Here is a 19543-nt window from a genome sequence, read left to right as displayed (position 1 = left end):
GCTAACACGGTGAAACCCCGTCTCTACTAAAAATACAAAAAAAATTAGCTAGGCAAGGTGGTGGGTGCCTGCAGTCCCAGCTACTCGGGAGGATGAGGCTGGAGAATGGCGTGAACCCAGGAGGCGGAGGTTGCAGTGAGCTGAGATCCGGCCACTGCACTCCAGCCTGGGCAATAGAGCGAGACTCCGTCTCAAAAAAAAAAAAAAAAAAAGATTTAGCTTTTTTGTGAAAAATATTCAGATTCCTTTTTCCAAAACATCAGCAAGCCAAACATTTGGCCATATGTTTATTTGCTATGTAAACTATAAACACATACAATACATGCTACGAAACACAGTTTTTTTTTAAATTTAACTGTCAAGAAAGTGTATAGTGTTATAATACAATGGCACATGTTTATATTTTATTTCAAATTGGTTTGCTTATCACCTATTTCAAACCATTAATAGTGAAATGTTACTTGTGGATAATTAAAAATTATCTATTTGCATTATTAACAATAAACAATTCCAACAAATTAATAAGAATTAACCATGTCAAATATTAGTATTCCAAAAACGGGATTTGCAGAAATGATTATATAAAATATAGCAGCCAATTTCAGTTTCCTTTGCCAATAGGATTTCAGCGTTTGCTTTTTTTGGGAAGACATAAGACATCCTTTGATTTCTTGAGGTGCATTAACTGCCACACCCAACAGCCAAATCCAGGCCAGCGGTTCATGGAACGGCTCTGGACCACCGATCACTGAGGAATCCTTAGGACTTGAGTAGCGCTGCATGTTCCACTGATATTACATATGATGAAAAGAGACATTACAAGCCAATATCAAAGTCAAAGGAAAAGAAAATAGGAACATTCAAATCAGTTGCGACAATGTTTTTCTACAAATATTTTAGATGCCATACTTTCAGGAAAACAAGATTTAATGTGTATCTGGATTTTACAGTCTCTATGTTCTAACTGAAAATTTAACAAAGCAGTCAGATGGAATTACATCTAGGATTACAAACCTGTTCATTCAACACTACTGAGCACCCACTCTGTGCACAGCACTGTGCTAATCTTTTACAAGTTGAGTTTAATGTCTTTATCAAGCACGACCTTAGCGTGAGGTAAAAATACATTAAATTAGCGTCAACTCATTAGTCTGCTTGTGGTCATGTATGGAATCCTGGGCCAGCTGGCTTCCCTGTGCCACGTCACCAGTTTCTCAGTCTCCTCATTCACTCAGACAAATACGTGCACACTCTGTGTTAGGCAATGTGCCAGTCACTCGGATACCACAATCTGGTATAGGTTCAAATAATGCAAATTTATCATATTAACCTATGCAGAACAATTAGAAAGGTAGATTATTTTTCCAAAATGAGGTCCAAAGCAAACTAGAAGGCGTTTCTACTGGTCATACCACACCACAGACCGGTAAGTGCCTTTATGGACTGGGAACTAACTTGGAAGTCTCATGCTGTAGTCTAAATAGCCTAGATCATTTTTGGTCTCATAAGTCTATTTTTTGGAGCACCTGACCCCATATAAATCATTCCATACTTAAATCAATTTATAAACTAAACCTGAACATAAAAAGCCAAAATTGAAGGCAGTTTATAATGTAATGTACTTCAACAGCATTACTCTTCTCATGAGAAATGAATAATACATAAGTAATTCACGATTGGTTCAACATGTTTTGTTTTGTTTTTTTTTGAGACAGAGTCTCACCCTATCACCCAGCCTGGAGTGCAGTGGTGCTATCTCGGCTCACTGGAACCTCCACCTCCCAGGTTCAAGCGATTCTCCTGCCTCAGGCTCCCGAGTAGCTGGGATTACAGGCGCATGCCACCACGCCCAGCTAATTTTTTGTATCTTTAGTAGAGATGGGGATTCACCATGTTGGCCAGGCTGATCTCGAACTCCTGACCTCGTGATCCACCCGCCTCGGCCTCCCAAACTGCTGGGATTACAGGCGTGAGCCACCGCCCGGCCAGTTCAACATTTTCAAAGCACTAACCCTACCCCAAACTCATGTAATACTAACTTGACTTTTATACAAGTCGCACAGAATGCAGAGGGCAGAATTTGGCCCCAAAACCTTCCACAGAGTATTAGAGGTGATTGGTCCTTCCACTCGGAGTAGAACCTAAGAATTCCAAGAGTCTCCTAATAGGATACTGGCCTTCAGGAGAAATGGCCCTGCTGGATCCCATTAGTTAGGACTCTAGTTAACTGCTGTAGAAGGGTGACCCACTACGACCCTTTAGGGGAAGGCAGAGAGCTGGGAGACTGGCTGTCCACTTAGTGAATCCAACACTGGCTTAAAGCTATGCACTGAATAAAGTGCTCGGTACATTCTGCTTCTCACCTGGAATGAAAATACACACTTATCTTAGGAATTAACCTACTCACAGGTTTGGGGGACAAGAATGTTAAGGGGTAAAAGAATCCCAAGAAAAAGTATGAAGCATCGACTAGGAGGGAGCAAATGCTTCTAGTAGTGTTCTTAGAATTCTTAGGATCTGAAATGTCAGAATGAGTCATACGCTGGTCATGCTCCATACAATGAAAGCAGTCCTGCTTGATACTATTCACACAGTGCATGATTACTTCACGGGGGTGGAAGGGAACAGTCTGCGCCATTTGATAGTATGGTTCCAGAATGAAAACAAAACCACTGAATAATGAGGGTAAGCAGTGTGTAATACTCCTTCCTGTCCATCGGTTTTCCACAGGGTGATTTGCATTGCCTGAGAGAAAGGAGGCAAGATACCTATCCCTTCTGATACACACAGGCATGGCCACTACCTCCTCCAATTGCCAATTTCAGAAGCTAACACATGAGCCCTCCAGTTCGTACCCCGAATATGGTACATAAGACTAGGAATGGAGTAGTTCAGTCTAAAAAAAGATCACAGGTAACAGAATGCTTATATAAACTAGACTGCTTTTGACATCTGTAAGAAAATTGTATAGATGGCAGTTGGAAAAAAAAAAAAGATTGTTCCCATCTGTCAGCAAAACTGTTGAGCTATACTCAGCTGAAGTCCTCATCGGGATTCTGTTGATCCAGCAGACGGACATGTGTGAATGGGAAGTGACCTCGTTTGCCATTACACTCCCCTTCCCACTGACCACTCACATTAATCTTCGTAACCTTTACCAGCTCACCGACCTGCAGGAGGAGAATAAGGAGAGCACTTTATTTCCAGTTAGGAATGCAAGCTGCACAACTCCGTTCTCTGGTTAGGCACACCCTGCCCGTGTGATTGCTCTAGGGATGTTACAGAAATGGCCATTTGCTGCCTCCCCAGCCCCAGCCACCAGACCGATTACTTGTGGTTAATGCAGGCAGAAGGAAGAAGTGTTTTTAGCAGTGCAGAAAAATAGAGAATACAGAAAGTAAAACAGGATCCCAGATAATGATACTTTTTGATTAAAAAAGGAAAGTGGTAATTATTGGAAATCTCAAGTGTCTCTGAACGAGCACTCCCAACTTCACGGAGTGAGCGAGTATTCCCTTTCTTCGTACCCGCTACCCTCAGCTTTCTACCTGCTCCGCAGACCCTGTCCGAGGAGAAGCAACCTTCTCCCCTCTTTTTTTGTGTTTTTTCTATTTTTTGAGATGGAGTCTTGCTCTCTTGCCTAGGCTGGAGTGGTGGCACGATCTCGGCTCAGTGCAACCTCTGCCTCCCAGGTTCAAACGATTCTCCTGCCTCAGCCTCCAGAGTAGCTGGGACTACAGGTGCCCACCACCATGCTCAGCTAATTTTTGTATTTTTAGTAGAAATGGAGTTTCACCATCTTGGCCAGGCTGGTTTCAAACTCCTGACCTCGTGATCCACCCACCTTGGCCTCCCAAAGTGCTGGGATTACAGGCGTGAACCACCGTGCCCGGCCGCCTTCTCCCGTCTTTAGCATACGGCAGCAGCACAATCCGCCAGCCCACTCGTACACGTCCTGGTCTATTACTGCTTGCACAGCAGAAAGTGATCATGGCAAGCATAGGTCACTTGGTCCTAGAAAATCAACTGTTCCCATCACTTCCTGACCAAGGCAAGCCTTTTCCCATATGGGCAGGTAGAGGTCAAAACTCCAAATCCAATTAGCTCTCAGAAAACCCCCACCTCATTAAGCAAGCTCTATTTGACAAGCCACTGCCTGCCCAGCCCCCCTATCCCACCATTGGACAGACCTTGCTGCTCCCTCAATGCTGCTTGTTACCTGATCATTACCCAATGAGGGGTCAAAAAAACCAACTATGGTTGGGGACAGTGGCTCATGCCTGCAATCCCAGCACTTGGTGGGCCTGACATAGGTGGATGGATTGCTTCAGCTCAGGAGTTTGAGACCAGCCTGAGTAACACGGTGAAACCCATCTCTACAAAAAATACAAACATTAGCTGGGTGTGGTGGTAGCCGCTCAGAGTCCCAGCTACCCCGGAGGCTGAGGTGGGAGGACTGCTTGAGCCCAGGAGGCAGAGACTGCAGAGAGCTGAGATCACACCACTGCATTCCAGCCTGGGCAACAGAGCCAGGCCCTGCCTCAAAAAACAAAAACAGGCCGGGCGCGGTGGCTCAAGCCTGTGTAATCCCAGCACTTTGGGAGGCCAAGACGGGTGGATCACGAGTTCAGGAGATTGAGACCATCCTGGCTAATACGGTGAGACCCCGTCTCTACTAAAAACTACAAAAAACTAGCCGGGCGAGGTGGTGGGTGCCTGTAGTCCCAGCTACACGGGAGGCTGAGGCAGGAGAATGGCGTGAACCCGGGAGGCGGAGCTTGCAGTGAGCTGAGATCTGGCCACTGCACTCCAGCCTGGGCGACAGAGCGAGACTCCGTCTCAAAAAAAAAAAAAAAAAAAAAAAAATCCCTGCATTTCAGCATGTATTTACGTAATGTCTCTTGTTGCAAAATGAAATATAAAGTTTTTTTTTGTTTGTTTTGTTTTTGAAAAAGAGTCTCGCTCTGTCACCCAGGCTGGAGTGCAGTGACGGGATCTCAGCTCACTGCAAGCTCCGCCTCCCAGGTTCACACCATTCTCCTGCCTCAGCCTCCCGAGCAGCTGGGACTACAGGCGCCACCACCTCACTCAGATGCTATTTTTTTTTTATATTTTTAGTAAAGATGGGTTTCACCTTGTTAGCCAGGATGGTCTTGATCTCCTGACCTCGTGATCTGCCCACCTTGGCCTCCCAAAGTGCTGGGATTACAGGCGTGAGCCACCGTACCTGGCCGAAATATAAAGTTTTAACAATCTATGATATATTTCTACCCTGCTATGAAACTTCAGAGGTCAGTCTGATGAATGGATTCACCCCATGGCAAAATGCTGAGCGGTGAAATACAGCCTCAGATGCCACTGGACTAAAGAGTTTTAGGACCATCCTTTAAGTATCAATATTTGAATTCTGAGCATACTCTGTTCATTTAGTTTTATTAAACCAACTACTATTTACTGAATTATTATTATTATTTTTTTTTTTTTTTGAGACGGAGTCTTGCTCTGCCACCCAGGCTGGAGTGCAGTGGCCGGCTCTCAGCTCACTGCAAGCTCCGCCTCCCGGGTTCACGCCATTCTCCTGCCTCAGCCTCCCGAGTAGCTGGGACTACAGGCGCCCGCCTCGTCGCCCGGCTGGTTTTTTGTATTTTTTAGTAGAGACGGGGTTTCACCGTATTAGCCGGGATGGTCTCGATCTCCTGACCTCATGATCCGCCCGTCTCGGCCTCCCAAAGTGCTGGGATTACAGGCTTGAGCCACCGCGCCCGGCCTATTTACTGAATTATTATATAGCAGAGGGCATTTTATATTTTATAACTTTATATTACATTAAAATATAAGGTATTTTCCAATCCTCATAATCCTGCAATACAGGAAATGCTTTCATTTTACAAATCGAAAGACAGCAGTTTAGAGAAATGGCATGATACATGTGCCACAGAGGTCGCACAGTTAGTGACGGGGCTGGGAATTTGAGCCCAGAACTATCCGGCTCCAAAGCCCATTTATGCTTTTTATCTTTTATTTTTTGAGACAGGGTCTCACTCTGTCACTTAGGCTGGAGTGCAGTGACACCATCATGGCTCACTGCAGCCTGTAACTCTCCGGCTGAGGGGATCCTCCCACCTTAGCCTCCAGAGTAGCTGGGACCACAGGTGCACGCCACTATGCCCAGCTAACTCCCGGCCTGAGCCCCCGCACCATTTATGCATTTTATACAGTATCAGGAACTTTCAAATTATGCTCCTGGGAGTTGTACTGGGTTCCCTAAAAATGTCCGCAGGCCATCTACTGACCAAAGCCCACGTAAGTCCAGCCGCAGGGCCTCTTTCAGGCCCAGCCTGACCTCACTTACAGATGGAACAGCTTGACTACTGGCCCCTCTGCTGTTTCCTAAAGACCTCTCTAAAAATTACAGAGGCCTAAAGTCATCGTATGGGTCATAGGACGCTGAGAAAATGAGGGACAGAAAGAAGGGGAGAGACACATAAGATACAGAGGTTGAGAAAAAATAGCAGTGGTCTGGGTGCGGTGGCTCATGCCTGTAATCCCAGCACTGTGGGAAGCTGAGGTGGGGGGATGGCTTGAGTCCAGGATTTTGAGAGCAGCCCTGGCAAAAGAGTGAGACCTTGTCTCTACAAAAATTTTAAAAAGCCAAGCGTGCTGGTGTGCGCCTGTGGTCCCAGTTACTCGGGAGGATGAGGTAGGTCACTTGAGCCTCCTGGGAGGTCGAGGCTGCCCTCTAGCCTGGGCAACAAGACCCTTTCTGAAAAAAACAGAAAAAACCAAGCTAAATCTGCCTGTGTCGTGAAGATGAAGGCTGAGCACACGTGTGAAGGAAGGAGAGGAAGGGATGATGGTACGCCCATCCTTAGACACAGATAGCAATCCTCACAGGCTGCTACCACCAGGGCTCTCACCGCACCTGGTCTGCCAGCAACTTTAGAATTCAAAGTTTCTCACATCTGGGCCGGGCGCTGTGGCTCACGTCTGTAAACCCAGCACTTTGGGAGGCCGAGGTAGGAGGATCACTTGAGCTCAGGAGTTCAAGACCAGCCTGTGCACTATAGTGAAACCTCGTTTCTACAAAAAATAAAAAAATTGACTGGGCGTGGTGGCTCACGCCTGTAATCCCAGCACTTTGGGAGGTCGAGGTGGGTGAATCACGAGGTCAGGAGTTCAAGACCAGCATGGCCAAATTGGTGAAACCCCATCTCTACTAAAATACAAAAATTAGCCAGACATGGCGGCGTGCACCTGTAATCCCAACTCCTTGGGAGGCAGAGAACAGCTTGAACCCAGGAAGCGGAGGTTGCAGTGAGCCGAGACTGTGTCACTGCACTCCAGCCTGGACAACAGAGCTACACTCTGTCTCAAACAATAAAATAAGTAAATAAATGAGCCAGGCATAGTGGTGTGTGCCTGTAGTCCCAGCTACTCAAGAGGCTGACATGGGAGGACTGCTTGAGCCCGGGAGGCAGAGATCACAGTGAGCCAAGATAGTACCACTGCATTCCAGCCTGGGCGACACAGCAAAACTCTCTTAAAAAAAAAAGGTTCTGACATGCCCCAGCCCAGCCAGGCTAGGCAACAATAGCAAGACTGTGTCTCTTGAAAAAAAAAAAAAAAAAAAAAAAAAAAAAAAAAAATGAGTAAGGCATCATGGTGTGCAACTGTATTTACAGTTACTCAGGAGACTGAGGCAGGAGGACCACTTAAGCCTGGGAGTTTGAGCCTGTAGTGAGCCGAGGGCACCACTGCACCCCACCCTGGTGAAAAAAGCAAGATTCTGTCTCCAAAAAAAAGAGAAGCATCTTGGCTGGGCGCGGTGGCTCACGCCTGTAATCCCAGCACTTTGGGAGGCTGAGGTGGGCAGATCACGAGGTCAGGAGATTGAGACTATTCTGGTTAACAGTGAAACCCCATCTCTACTAAAAATACAAAAAAATTAGCCAGATGTGGTGGCGGGCACCTGTAGTCCCAGCTACTCGGGAGGCTGAGGTAGCAGAATGGCATGAACCCGGGAAGTGGAGCTTGCAGTAAGCCGAGATCCCACCACTGCACTCCAGCCTGGGCGACAGAGCGAGACTCCGTCCCAAAAGAAAAAAAAAGAATATGGTCTGGTAACTTAAGGCCCGTCTTCTCCACTAACATCCCCAATATCTGCTGTATCTGAATCCGTTATTTTACTCATACTGGAAACAAACACAGGAGGCCAGGCACGGTGGCTTATACCTGTAGTCCCAACACTTTCGGAGGCCAAGGCAGGCGCATCACTTGAGGACAGAAGTTCGAGACCAGCCTGGCCAACATGGTGAAACTCTATCTCTACTAAAAATACAAAAATTGGCCAGGCATGATGGCTCATGCCTGTAATCCCAGCTACTAGGGAGGCTGAGGCAGGAGAATCACTGGAACCCAGGAGGCAGAGGTTGCAGTGAGCCAAGATCATGCCATTGCATTCCAGCTTGGGCGACAGAGTAAGACTCCGTCTCAAAAAGAAAAGAAAAAAAGAAAACACAAGGCCATGAGGGAGCATTTGGAGCACTGGAAATGTTCTTTCGCCTGGATGGCTGTCACACAGGTGCACGTGGATGTAAACTCATCAAACTGGATCCCTGAGATTTTGCGGAAGGTGGCTCTTTAGGATATAGCCTTAAGTACGCCATTCTATTTGAGAGCAAAATCTGTTTAAATACCTTAGTGTTGGCTGGGCACGGTGGCTCATGCCTGTAATCCCAGCACTTTTAGAGGCCAAGGTGGGCAGATCACCTGAGGTCGGGAGTTCGAGACCAGCCTGACCAACATGGAGAAACCCCGTCTCTACTACAAATACAACATTAGCCAGGCGTGGTGGCAAATGCCTCTAATCCCAGCTACACGCAAGGCTGAGGCAGGAGGATTGCTTGAACCCGGGAGGCGGAGGCTGTGGTGAGCCGAGATCGTGCCATTGCACTCCAGCCTGGGCAACAAGAGTGAAACTCCATCTCAAAATACATACATACATACATACATACATACATACATACATACATACATACCTCAATGTTATATTGTCTTTATTCTTTTTCTGAGACAGAGTCTCACTCAGTCACCCAGGCTGGAGTGCAGTGGCGCAATCCTGGCTCACTGCAACCTTCACCTGCCGGGTTCAAGCAATTCTCCTGCCTCAGCCTCCCAAGTAGCTGATAGGACAAGTGCGCGCCATCACGCCCAGCTAATTTTTTTTTTTTCGCATTTTTAGTAGAGACAGGGTTTCACCATGCCGAGTAGACTGGTCTCGAACTCCTGACCTCGTAATCCACCCACCTCGGCCTCCCAAAGTGCTAGGATTACAGGTGTGAGCCATCACGCCCAGCCTATATTGTATTTATTCTTAAGCATTCAAAGTGTGGTCTCTAATCACATCCCACAGAGCTCTAAGAAGTGAAGGGTAGGTTCAAAAGTGGACCAGTCCCACCCCTTGCTGTTAACACAGAACGATACCAATTTCTCAAAACATGGGGCAAAGCCTGCTGATGTGCCTTCAGATCTTTTCTTTTCTCTTTTTTTTTTTTTTTTTTGAGACCTAGTCTCGCTCTGTTGCCCAGACTGGAGTGCAGTGGTGCGATCTCGGCTCACTGCAAGCTCCGCCTCCCAGGTTCACGCCATTCTCCTGCCTCAGTCTCCCGAGTAGCTGGAACTACAGGCGCCGCCACCACGCCCGGCTAATTTTTTGTATTTTTAGTAGAGACGGGGTTTCACCGTGTTAGCTAGGATGGTCGTGATCTCCTGACCTCGTGATCTACCTGCCTCGGCCTCCCAAAGTGCTGGGATTACAGGTGTGAGCCACTGCGCCCGGCCCCAGATCTTTTCTTTCAGAATTTTTTTTTGTAACGGAGTTTTTGTTCCTGTGGCCCAGGATGGAGTACAGCGGCACTATGTTGGCTCCGTCTCCAAGATTCATGTGATTCTCCTGCCTTAGCCTGTCGAGCAGCTGGGACTACAGGCGCCTCACCACGCCCAGCTAGTTTTTGCATTTTTAGTAGAGATGGGGTTTCACCATGGTGGTTCTTAGAATACCCAACTCCCTCCAGCATTCTTCCTCTGCCCTCCTCCAGCCAGAGTCCGCAGCCACCCCTTCCTCCAAACTGTTAAAGACCTAAGGCAGGCCGCGCGTGGTGGCTCACGCCTGTAATCCCAGCACTTTGGGAGGCCGAGGTGGGCAGATCACGAGGTCAGGAGATCGAGACCACGGTGAAACCCCGTTTCTACTAAAAATACAAAAAATTAGCCGGGCGCGGTGGCAGGCGCCTGTAGTCCCAGCTGCTTGGGAGGCTGAGGCAGGAGAAAGGCAGGAACCCAGGAGGCGGAGCTTACAGTGAGCTGGGATCGCGCCACCGCACTCCAGCCTGGGCAACAGAGCGAGACTCCGGGGGAAAAAAAAAGACCTAAGGCAGCATGTGGTGCCACAGGAAGCCCTGGTCTCTAAATATCGTCATAGTGCCTTTGGGACCTCGGGAGAATTTTCGTGTGCTTTCAACATTTCAGGAGAAAGGCCCCAAAAAGCACAAAGGGTTATTTAATTTTAATAAGGTCTTCCTTGAGGTATTTTTACTTCAAGGCCATTTTGGTCAGGTTAATTAGCCCAATTGATTGCTTACAAATTTTCTTCTTTATCCATTTAAAAATCAGAATCAGGCCAGGTGCAGTGGTTCACACCTGTAATCCCAGCACTTTGGGAGGTCGAGGTGGGTGAACTCCTGAGGTCAGAAATTCAAGACCAGCATGACCAACATTCTGAAATCCCATCTCTGTGAAAAATACAAAATTAGCCAGGCGTGGGGGCACACGCCCATAAGCCCAGCTACTCAGAAGGCTGAGGCAGGAGAATCACTTGAACCCAGAGGTGGAGGCTGCAGTGAGCTGCGATTGTGCCTTTACGCTCCAGCCTGGGCAACAAGTGCCAAACTCCTTCTCAAAAAAAAAAAAACAAAAAAAAAACAAAACAAAACAAAAAAAGATTCATTTCAGTTATGGCATATCCATTATCTCATCCCCCCTATATTTGAACCTCTCTGCCAAGAACCTAATCAACTGTAAAGAAAAGATTTTTCTTTTTGGTTGTTTTTTTTTTTTTTTTTTGAGATCAGGCTTCGCTCTAAGCTAGGGTGCCCAGTTGCAGCTCACTGTAGCCCCAAACTCCTGGGCTTGTGATCCCCTATCTCAGCCTCCTAAGTAGCTGGGACTACAGGCACATGCCACTGTACCTGGCTAATTTTGTACTTTTAATTTTGTAGAAATGGGGTCTTGCTTTGGAGCCTAAGCTGATCTTGAACTCTTGGCTTCAAGCAATCCTCCTCCTGCTTGGCCTCCCAAAGCACTGGGATTATAGGTGAGCCACTGCGTCTGCCCTTTTTTTTTTTTAAAGAGAGACAGAGTTTCACTGCGTTGCTGGGCAAAGCCTCAAACTCCTGGGCTCAGCTGGGCAAGGTAGCTCATGCCTGTAATCCCAGTACTTTGGGAGGCCGAGTTGGGCGAATAACTTGAGGTCAGGAGTTGCAGACCAGCCTATCCAGCATGGTGAAACCTGGTCGCCACTAAAAATACAAAAATTAGCTGACCATGGTGGTGGGTACCTATAATCCCAGGTCCTCAGGAGCCTGAGGCACAAAGATCCAGGAGACGGAGTTTGCAGTGAGCCAAAATTGTGCCACTGCTCTCCAGACTGGGTGACAGAGCAATACACTGTCCCAAAAAGAAAAAAAAAAAACTCTGGGCTCAAGGGTTCCTCTCCCCTCAGTCTCCCAAGTAGCTGGGACTACAGGCACATGCCACCATATCTGGTGTAAAAAAAAAAAATTGGATTTTGACGTGGTTTTCCTCTGTAGGGTAGAACCAAGAAAATCGGGCCAGGCACGGTGGCTCACACCTGTAATCCCAGCACTTTGGAAGACTGATGTGGGCAGCTCACCCGAGGTTAGGAGTTGGAGACCAGCCTGGCCAACATGATGAAACCCCATCTCTACTAAAAATACAAAAAAATTAGACGGACGCAGTGGCAGGCACCTGTAATCCCAGCTACTCGGGAGGCTGAGGCAGGAGAATTGTTTGAACCTGGGAGGCGGAGGTTGCAGTGAGCCGAGATTGCGCCACTGCACTCCAGCCGGGGTGACAAGAGGGAGCCTCCATCTAAAAAAAAAAATGGGGCCGGGCGCGGTGGCTCATGCCTGTAATCCCAACACTTTGGGAGGCCAAGGTGGGCGGATCACGAGGTCAGGAGATCGATACCATCCTGGCTAACACGGTAAAACCCTGTCTCTACTAAAAATACAAAAAATTAGCCAGGCGTGGTAGCGGTCTCCTGTAATCCCAGCTACTTGGGAGGCTGAGGCAGGAGAATGGCGTGAACCCGGGAGACGGTTGCAGTGAGCTGAGATTGTGCAACTGTACTCCAGCCTGGGCGACAGAGTGAGACTCCGTCTCAAAAAAAAACAAAAAAAGAGAATCTATACATTAAAAATAGTTCTGGCCGGGCGCGGTGGCTCAAGCCTGTAATCCCAGCACTTTGGGAGGCCGAGACGGGCGGATCACGAGGTCAGCAGATCGAGACCATCCTGGCTAACATGGTGAAACCCCGTCTCTACTAAAAATACAAAAAACTAGCCGGGCGACCTGGCGGGCGCCTGTAGTCCCAGCTACTCGGGAGGCTGAGGCAGGAGAATGGCGTGAACCCGGGAGGCGGAGCTTGCAGTGAGCTGAGATCCAGCCACTGTACTCCAGCCTGGGCGACAGAGCGAGACTCCGTCTCAAAAAAAAAAAAAAAAAAAAAAAAAAAATAGTTCTGATATGGTCCAAAGGTCTAATTTACACATAATTCCTTTTCCCAATAACATCTTGCCTCATACAAATCTCTACTCATTTATCCCTTAGAAGTCTGAAAGAAGGCCGGGCGCGGTGGCTCACGCCTGTAATCCCAGCACTTTGAGAGGCCAAGGCAGGTGTTGGATCACGAGGTCAGGAGATCGAGACCATCCTGGCTAACACAGTGAAACCCCGTCTCTACTAAAAATACAAAAAAAATTAGCCGGGCGTGGTGGCGGGCGCCTGTAGTCCCAGTTACTCGGGAGGCTGAGGCAGGAGAATGGCATGAACCCGGGAGGCAGAGCTTGCAGTGAGCTGAGATCGCGCCACTGCACTCCAGCCTGGGCGACAGAGCGAGACTCCGCTCAAAAAAAAAAGAAAGAAAAAAGAAAAGAAAAGCAAGAACAAAGAATGTAACATTGAGGTATTTAAACATAGATTTTGCTATCAAGTAGAATGGTGGACTTAAGGCTATATCCTAAAGAATCACAATCCACAAAACACCTAGAAAAGTTGACTAAAATATAACAAGCATCCTTCTGTCTTTCCTTTTTGAGGAAGCAAGTCCAGCTGTATCATGGAGTCATTGGTAAAGAAGACTCAACGTGGTTACTCCAGTTTCTTTGCTCCCAAGGAACATAATGAACACTGGTTATTTCCTAATTCTATGTAGTTTTCAAGGCTAATCGTGATCCTGGTGCAGTCAGATCTAGAATTAGTCCAGGAACAAAAGATTACCCAGCTGATCAGTGAGTTCCAGATAAGAATAAAATCAGAACCCAAATGGTATTCATTTTTGGAATTCACTATACAGGGGACATCACAGAACTTTGATTTTCTTTGCTGGTACAAACCCAGGTGACTGCTTTTCTAGGTCCCTACTACCAACCAGAAGCACATCAATGACTGCAAACATTCCTTTGATCCAGACTTGCTTTCAGTGAGCTCAGGGCAGGACACACACACAAATTCATACACACAAAGCCATGGAAAAGCAAGTACAGAGAGGCAGCACAGGGGCCTTGTCTTCCAACCTCCTGGGCTCAAGCAATTTTCCTACCTCAGCCTCCCAAGCAGCTGAGACCACAGTTGCACACCACCATGCCTGGCTAATTTTTTTTTTTTTTTTTTGAGATGGAGTTTCGCTCTTGTTGCCCAGGCTGAAGTGCAGTGGCACAATCTCGGCTCACTGCAACCTCTGCCTCCCGGGCTCAAGTGATTCTCCTGTCTCAGCCTCCCGAGTAGCTGGGATTACAGGCGCCCACCACCATGCCCCGCTAATTTTTGTATATTTAGTAGAGACAGGATTTCACCATATCAGTCAGGCTGGTCTTAAACTCCAGATCTCAGGTGATCCACCCGCCTCGGCCTCCCAAAGTGGTAGCATTACAGGTGTGAGCCACTGCGCCCGGCATGTATGTTTTGTTTTTGTTTTTAGATCACCTAATTTAAAAAAAATTTTTTTGTAGAGACTGGGTCTCACCATGTTGCCCAGACTGATTACAAACACCTGGACTCAAGCAAGCCTCCCACCTCAGCCTCTGAAAGTGCTGGAATTACAGGCGTAAGTCACAGCACCTGGCCAAACATGCGCCTGTTGTTTTTGTAGCTTTATTGGAACATAGCAAGCTCATCTGTTGTTTTATCTATGATTTCTTTCTTGCTACAGTGGCAGAGTTGGGACACAGAATTTAAGGCCCTCAAAAACCTTCACAGACAAGGTTTACAGACCCCTGATCTAAGTAACAGGTAGTATATCTAGGGCCCATCAACAGTCTTTCAAATTGATGGAAACAAATGAGGATAATTCAGCCTCAACGATTCACCTGCATCAGTGACGGACTGAAACTGGCATAGGTGGAAAAGGGAGACAGGCCTTACCCTGGCTCTGGTGTGAGTCACAAAAGATCTCTAGCTCAACTGATCATGCCTGAAGCTAAGCTCCCCATCCCCTTGATAAGCAGTGACCACACACAGTACATACGTTTTAGCTCAACAGACATTTCTAAAAATTGGCCAGGCATAACAGCTCACACCTGTAATCCCAGCACTATGGGAAGCCAAGGCGGTTGAATCACCTGAGGTCAGGAGTTCGAGAACAGCCTGGCCAACATGGTGAAATCCTGTCTCTACTAAAACTACAAAAATTAGCTGGGCATGGTGGTGTGTGCCTGTAATCCCAGCTACTCAGGAGACTGAGGCAGGGGAATCGCTTGAACCTGGGAGGCGGAGGTTGCACTGAGCCGAGATCATGCCACTGCACTCCAGCCCAGGCGATGGAGTGAGATTTCGTCTCAAAGAGAACTTAAAAAAAAAAAAAAAAGGAGTCCAAAAAAACCCAATACCCAAATCAAAAAGAAAAACTTACTAAAATCATAAACCAGTTTTCTACTCAAATCTTTATTTATAAGATTTGTGTTTCACAGCAGGTAGAAAAGCTCAACCATTTTTTTGAGCAGTAAAGCCTCTAAGGCAGGCATGATTAAATCTCTTTGAGAAAGGAAATGCAAATAGAAGCAGAATTCATGTGATAACTGGTTTCTCCTGGGTCAGCTGGCTTGTTCCATGGTTTTTCTTTTTTTGAGACAGAGTCTCACTGTCGCCCAGGCTAGAGGGCAGTGTCATGATCTCAGCTCACTGTAGCCACGACCTTTCAGGCTCAGGTGATCCTCTCTCCTCAGCCTCCCGAGTAGCTGGGACCACAGGCATGTGCCACCATGCCTGGCTAATTTTTTGTAGAGATGGCATTTTGCCATGCTGTCTAGGCCGGTCTCCAACTCCTGAGCTCAACTGATCTGTCCACATCGGCCTCATAAGGTGCTGGGATTACAGGTATGAGCCAACACGCCCGGTGTTTGTTCCATGTTTTCATACTTACTTCAACCCAGTGCTAACAAAGTCTGGAATAAATATCAAGAGTTACACCTAGTGACTCAGTAAGGCCAGACAAAAATAAAAAAAAAAAAAAAGAGAGAGGAAAAAAACAAGAAAATAAAAGAGTCAGATCCATCATACACACAGCACCATGCTGGATGTTACCATCATCTCATCTCACAGGAAGACCTGAGGGTAGAAATCTATTTTCCTCCAAACAAGGAATGAGAACAAGAGGCAGTGATAACCCTGACAACACACATTCCATTTCTCATTCAAGCCAGGACTGCAGGTGCATGCCACCATGCCTGGCAGGTTTCCCCCCCCCCGCCCCTTTTTTTTTTCTTTCACTTTTTGTTTAAAAAGCTGAGGTCTCACTACGTTTCCCAGACTGGTCTTAAACACCTGGTCTCAAGTGGTCCTCCTGCCTCAGCCTCCCAGAGCACTAGGATTACAAGTGTGAGCCACTGTGCCCAGTCTGCACTAGCTTTTACACTGAACCATCAGCTCTTCTGAAAAGAAAGGAATGGAGAGACGAAGGAAGGAAGAAGAAAGGAAGGAGACAAAGGTGTGACTGAGAGGAATAAAGGAATTAACACCATGTAATGGCTGGCCAGAAGGAAGTGGGCTACTGAAGGTATTTCACCAGTTAAGGCAAAAATTAATTCCTGAGGAAGAACTGGCTTCTTACATGATTTAGAAAGACCCGTGCACCTGGCATTCCTCAGAATGAGGACTTTTGGGTGTGAATCTCTTCACACCTCTACCATGCCTGCTTCCTCCTGGATTCTTACTCAATGAACACAATTAGTGGTAAGGAACTCCATGTCCCCTGAAGCAAAAACAAGTTTCTGCGGGAAAACTCCATGTAAGTGCTTTGATAGAGACCACTTATTACGCTCAAATCCATCTGAACCCACCTTCTTTTAGACAACGACAAACAGAAAGCAAGAAACAGATGAGGATGTGGATGAGGAAAAACATTTGAGGTGAATTCCTGTGAATTCAGGTGGTGTTATTAAAGCAGTCCGAGTGTGTTTAGTAGATCAATTAAGAACATTCAGTTATACAGTTTTAAGCTTACTCATTCCCAAATAGGTTTTCTATGAAAAAGAGAAAACCCAACATTAAATGCCAAAATCAGTGCTTAGCAGCTTTGCCATCTACAACATCCCAATGCTGCTGTAGTCAGCACTGCTACAAAGCTCTAAGAGGACCGAGAGGAGACCCTGCAGCAGATCTCTTCTTTCTACATTGTGCACGTTATGTACCTCCAAAGCCAAGGCTGTCTTGTCGTAGGCATTGGGGACTCGCTTCTGGATAACCCTGGCATATATGGGCCCATTCTGGAGGTTAGGGAGCGGAGTGTTGACGCTGGGTTGGGCATAGGGCCCAGGCTCCGGCCCACCCAGTGGCTGTGGGTGGGAACCCTCCTGGTTACCTCCAATCAGAGCCGATACTGAGGCGGAGGCAGGTCTATACTTCTCGACGTAAGGGACTGGAATCATCCCTCTCTTGCCTTCGCTGTCCTCCGCATTCCACCACTGCTCTTCAGGCTTGTCCCGGATTCTCAAGATGTCTCCTTTCTTAAAGGGAAGATCTTCCTCATCATTCCCATTAAAGTCAAAGAGGGCTCGCACATACTCCGCCTCCTCCTGCCTGAGAATCACTCCACTACCCTGCCTGGATCTGGAAACCGGTTCTATCAACGTTGTAGTGTCCAAATAGTGTATTTTGTAGAATTCCAGTAAAGCAGGCAATGAATCAAACTCTTGATCTCCTATTCGGAGTCTGGAGGGGCTCACCCCTGGAAGAAACAGAGCAGGCTGTTATTTAATGATGTACTATACCGGAAATGAAATACAGATTTTATTTTTATTTTTTTAGAGTTGGGATCTCACTGTGTTACCCAGGCTGGTCTTGACCTCCAGGGTTCAAGTGATCCTCTCACCACAAACTCCTGAGTAGCTGGGGCTACAGGAGGCCACCACTGTGCCTGGCCCAAATGGAGATTTCACACCCCATATACATTTAGTCAAGATTTAACCAGAAAAAAAAACTCTAGAAAAAATAACCCCTTCTCTTCACAGCATACCGACATCACATTTGGAAGCTGAACTATCCCCTGGGAGAAAGATGCCCATCACTAGGGCCCCAGGGAAGGATCAGAAGGCCAAGAGACGAGGCTGGTCAGGACGTGCTCTTGTACTTGAATCAAAGACAGAGGGGCTGTCAGTGCGTTCTCCAAACACGTTCTGTCGCTACCCTATTTACAGAGCAGTGTACGCCTCAAGGTTCTGTTGCATCTTTTTCTGAGACCAAGTCTCACTCTGTTGCCCAGGCTGGAGTGCAGGGGCACGATCTCGGCTCACTGCAACCTCCGCCTCCCAGGTTCAAGCGAAGCTCCTGTCTCAGCCTCCCGAACAGCTGGGATTCCAGACTCCCGTCACCACGCCTGGCCTTTTTTTATTTTTTGTATTTTTAGTAGAGATGGGGTTTCACCATGTTGGCCAGGCTGGTCTCAAACTCCTGATCTCAGGTAACCCATCCTCCAAAGTGCTGAGACTACAGGCGTGAGCCACCGTGCCCGGCCTGCATCGATTTTTCAATCTCAGGAAATGTAGCAAGCTCTCACTTTCCATGGGTCCCTGCTGATGTTCCAGAGGGTGGAGAGAGCTTAGTGCCTACACTGAGCTCATACATTTTCCCCCTCCACATCTAAAATGTGTAACTCCGAATAAGAAAAACTGTCTCTTTACTGTTGTGGTTTTTGTTGTTGTTGAGACAGAGTCTCACTGTGCCGCTCAAGCTGGAGTGCAGTGGCACGATCACAGTTCACTGCAGCCTTGACCTCCCAGGCTCAAGCACTTAGGGAAGCTGAGACAGGTGGATCCCCGGAGCTCAGGAGTTCAAGACCAGCCTGGCAACATGGCTGTCACTGCAAAAAATTTTAAAAATTAGCTGGGCATGGTGGCACACTTCCGTAGTCCCAGCTACTCGGGACACTCAGGTAGGAGGATGGCTTGAGCCCGGGAGGTCAAGGCTACAGTGAGCCATCATCATGCCAATGCATTCCAGCCTGGACAATGAAGCAAGACTCTGTGTCAAACAAAAATAAAAGAAAATGAATTTTGTTGGACCTGGTGCCTCACACCTTAATCCGAGAACTTTAGGAGGCTGAGGTGGGAGGATCGCTTGAATCCAGGATTTTCAGACCAGCGAAGACTTCACACAGCGAAGACTTTCAACACAGCCAAGACTTCATCACTACAAAAATTATTAAAAATTAGCTGGGCTGGCCGAGCACAGTGGCTCACGCCTATAATCCCAGCACTCTGGGAGGCCAAGGCGGGCGGATCACGAGGTCTGGAGATAGAGGCCCTCCTGGCTAACACGGTGAAACCCCATCTCTACTAAAAACACAAAAAATGAGCCAGGCGTGGTGGTGGGGGCCTGTAGTCCCAGCTACACAGGAGGCTGAAGCAGAATGGCGTGAACCCAGGAGGCGGAGCTTGCAGTGAGCCGAGATCGTGCCACTGCACTCCAGTCTGGGCAACAGAGCGAGACTCAGTGTCCAAAAAAAAAAAAAAAAAAAAAAATTAGCCGGGCCTAGTGGTGCACACCTGCAGTTGCAGCTACTCGGGAAGCTAAGGTTACAGATCTCTTGAGCCCAGGAGTTTGTGGGTACAGTGAGCCATGATCGCGCCAAAGCACTCCAGCCTGGATGACAGAGCAAGACATTGACTCTTAAAAAAAGAAAAACTAAGTGTGAAAAAAAAATGACTGGGCACAGTGGTTTCCGTCTGTAATCCCAGCACTTTGGGAGGCC

At 47.4% G+C, this 19543-nt stretch overlaps 1 protein-coding gene across 4 annotated transcripts in view; it reads right to left on the bottom strand.

Annotated features, from left to right (window-relative positions):
• Positions 1-252: 252 nt before the first annotated feature.
• Positions 253-19543, bottom strand: part of CRK (CRK proto-oncogene, adaptor protein) — a 33407-nt gene continuing 14116 nt past the window's right edge. The window contains exons 2-3 of one of the 4 annotated variants that reach the window (XM_010373498.2): positions 17156-17521; positions 253-3170 (exon numbers count right to left, since the gene is read on the bottom strand). In XM_010373498.2, coding sequence (XP_010371800.1) covers positions 3163-3170; positions 17156-17521 — 374 coding nt within the window. In that variant the 3' untranslated portion in view covers positions 253-3162. Of the gene's footprint in view, positions 3171-15581; positions 15741-16985; positions 17522-19543 lie in introns of those variants that run through there. The other 3 variants (XM_010373495.2, XM_010373497.2, XM_030923340.1) reach the window with 3 other exon arrangements.

The sequence above is a fragment of the Rhinopithecus roxellana genome, chromosome 19 (assembly GCF_007565055.1).
Source record: "Rhinopithecus roxellana isolate Shanxi Qingling chromosome 19, ASM756505v1, whole genome shotgun sequence".
Taxonomy (NCBI): Eukaryota; Metazoa; Chordata; class Mammalia; order Primates; family Cercopithecidae; genus Rhinopithecus; species Rhinopithecus roxellana.
Note: the sequence above shows the minus strand (reverse complement) of the source record. Positions and strands in the feature narration are given on the sequence as shown.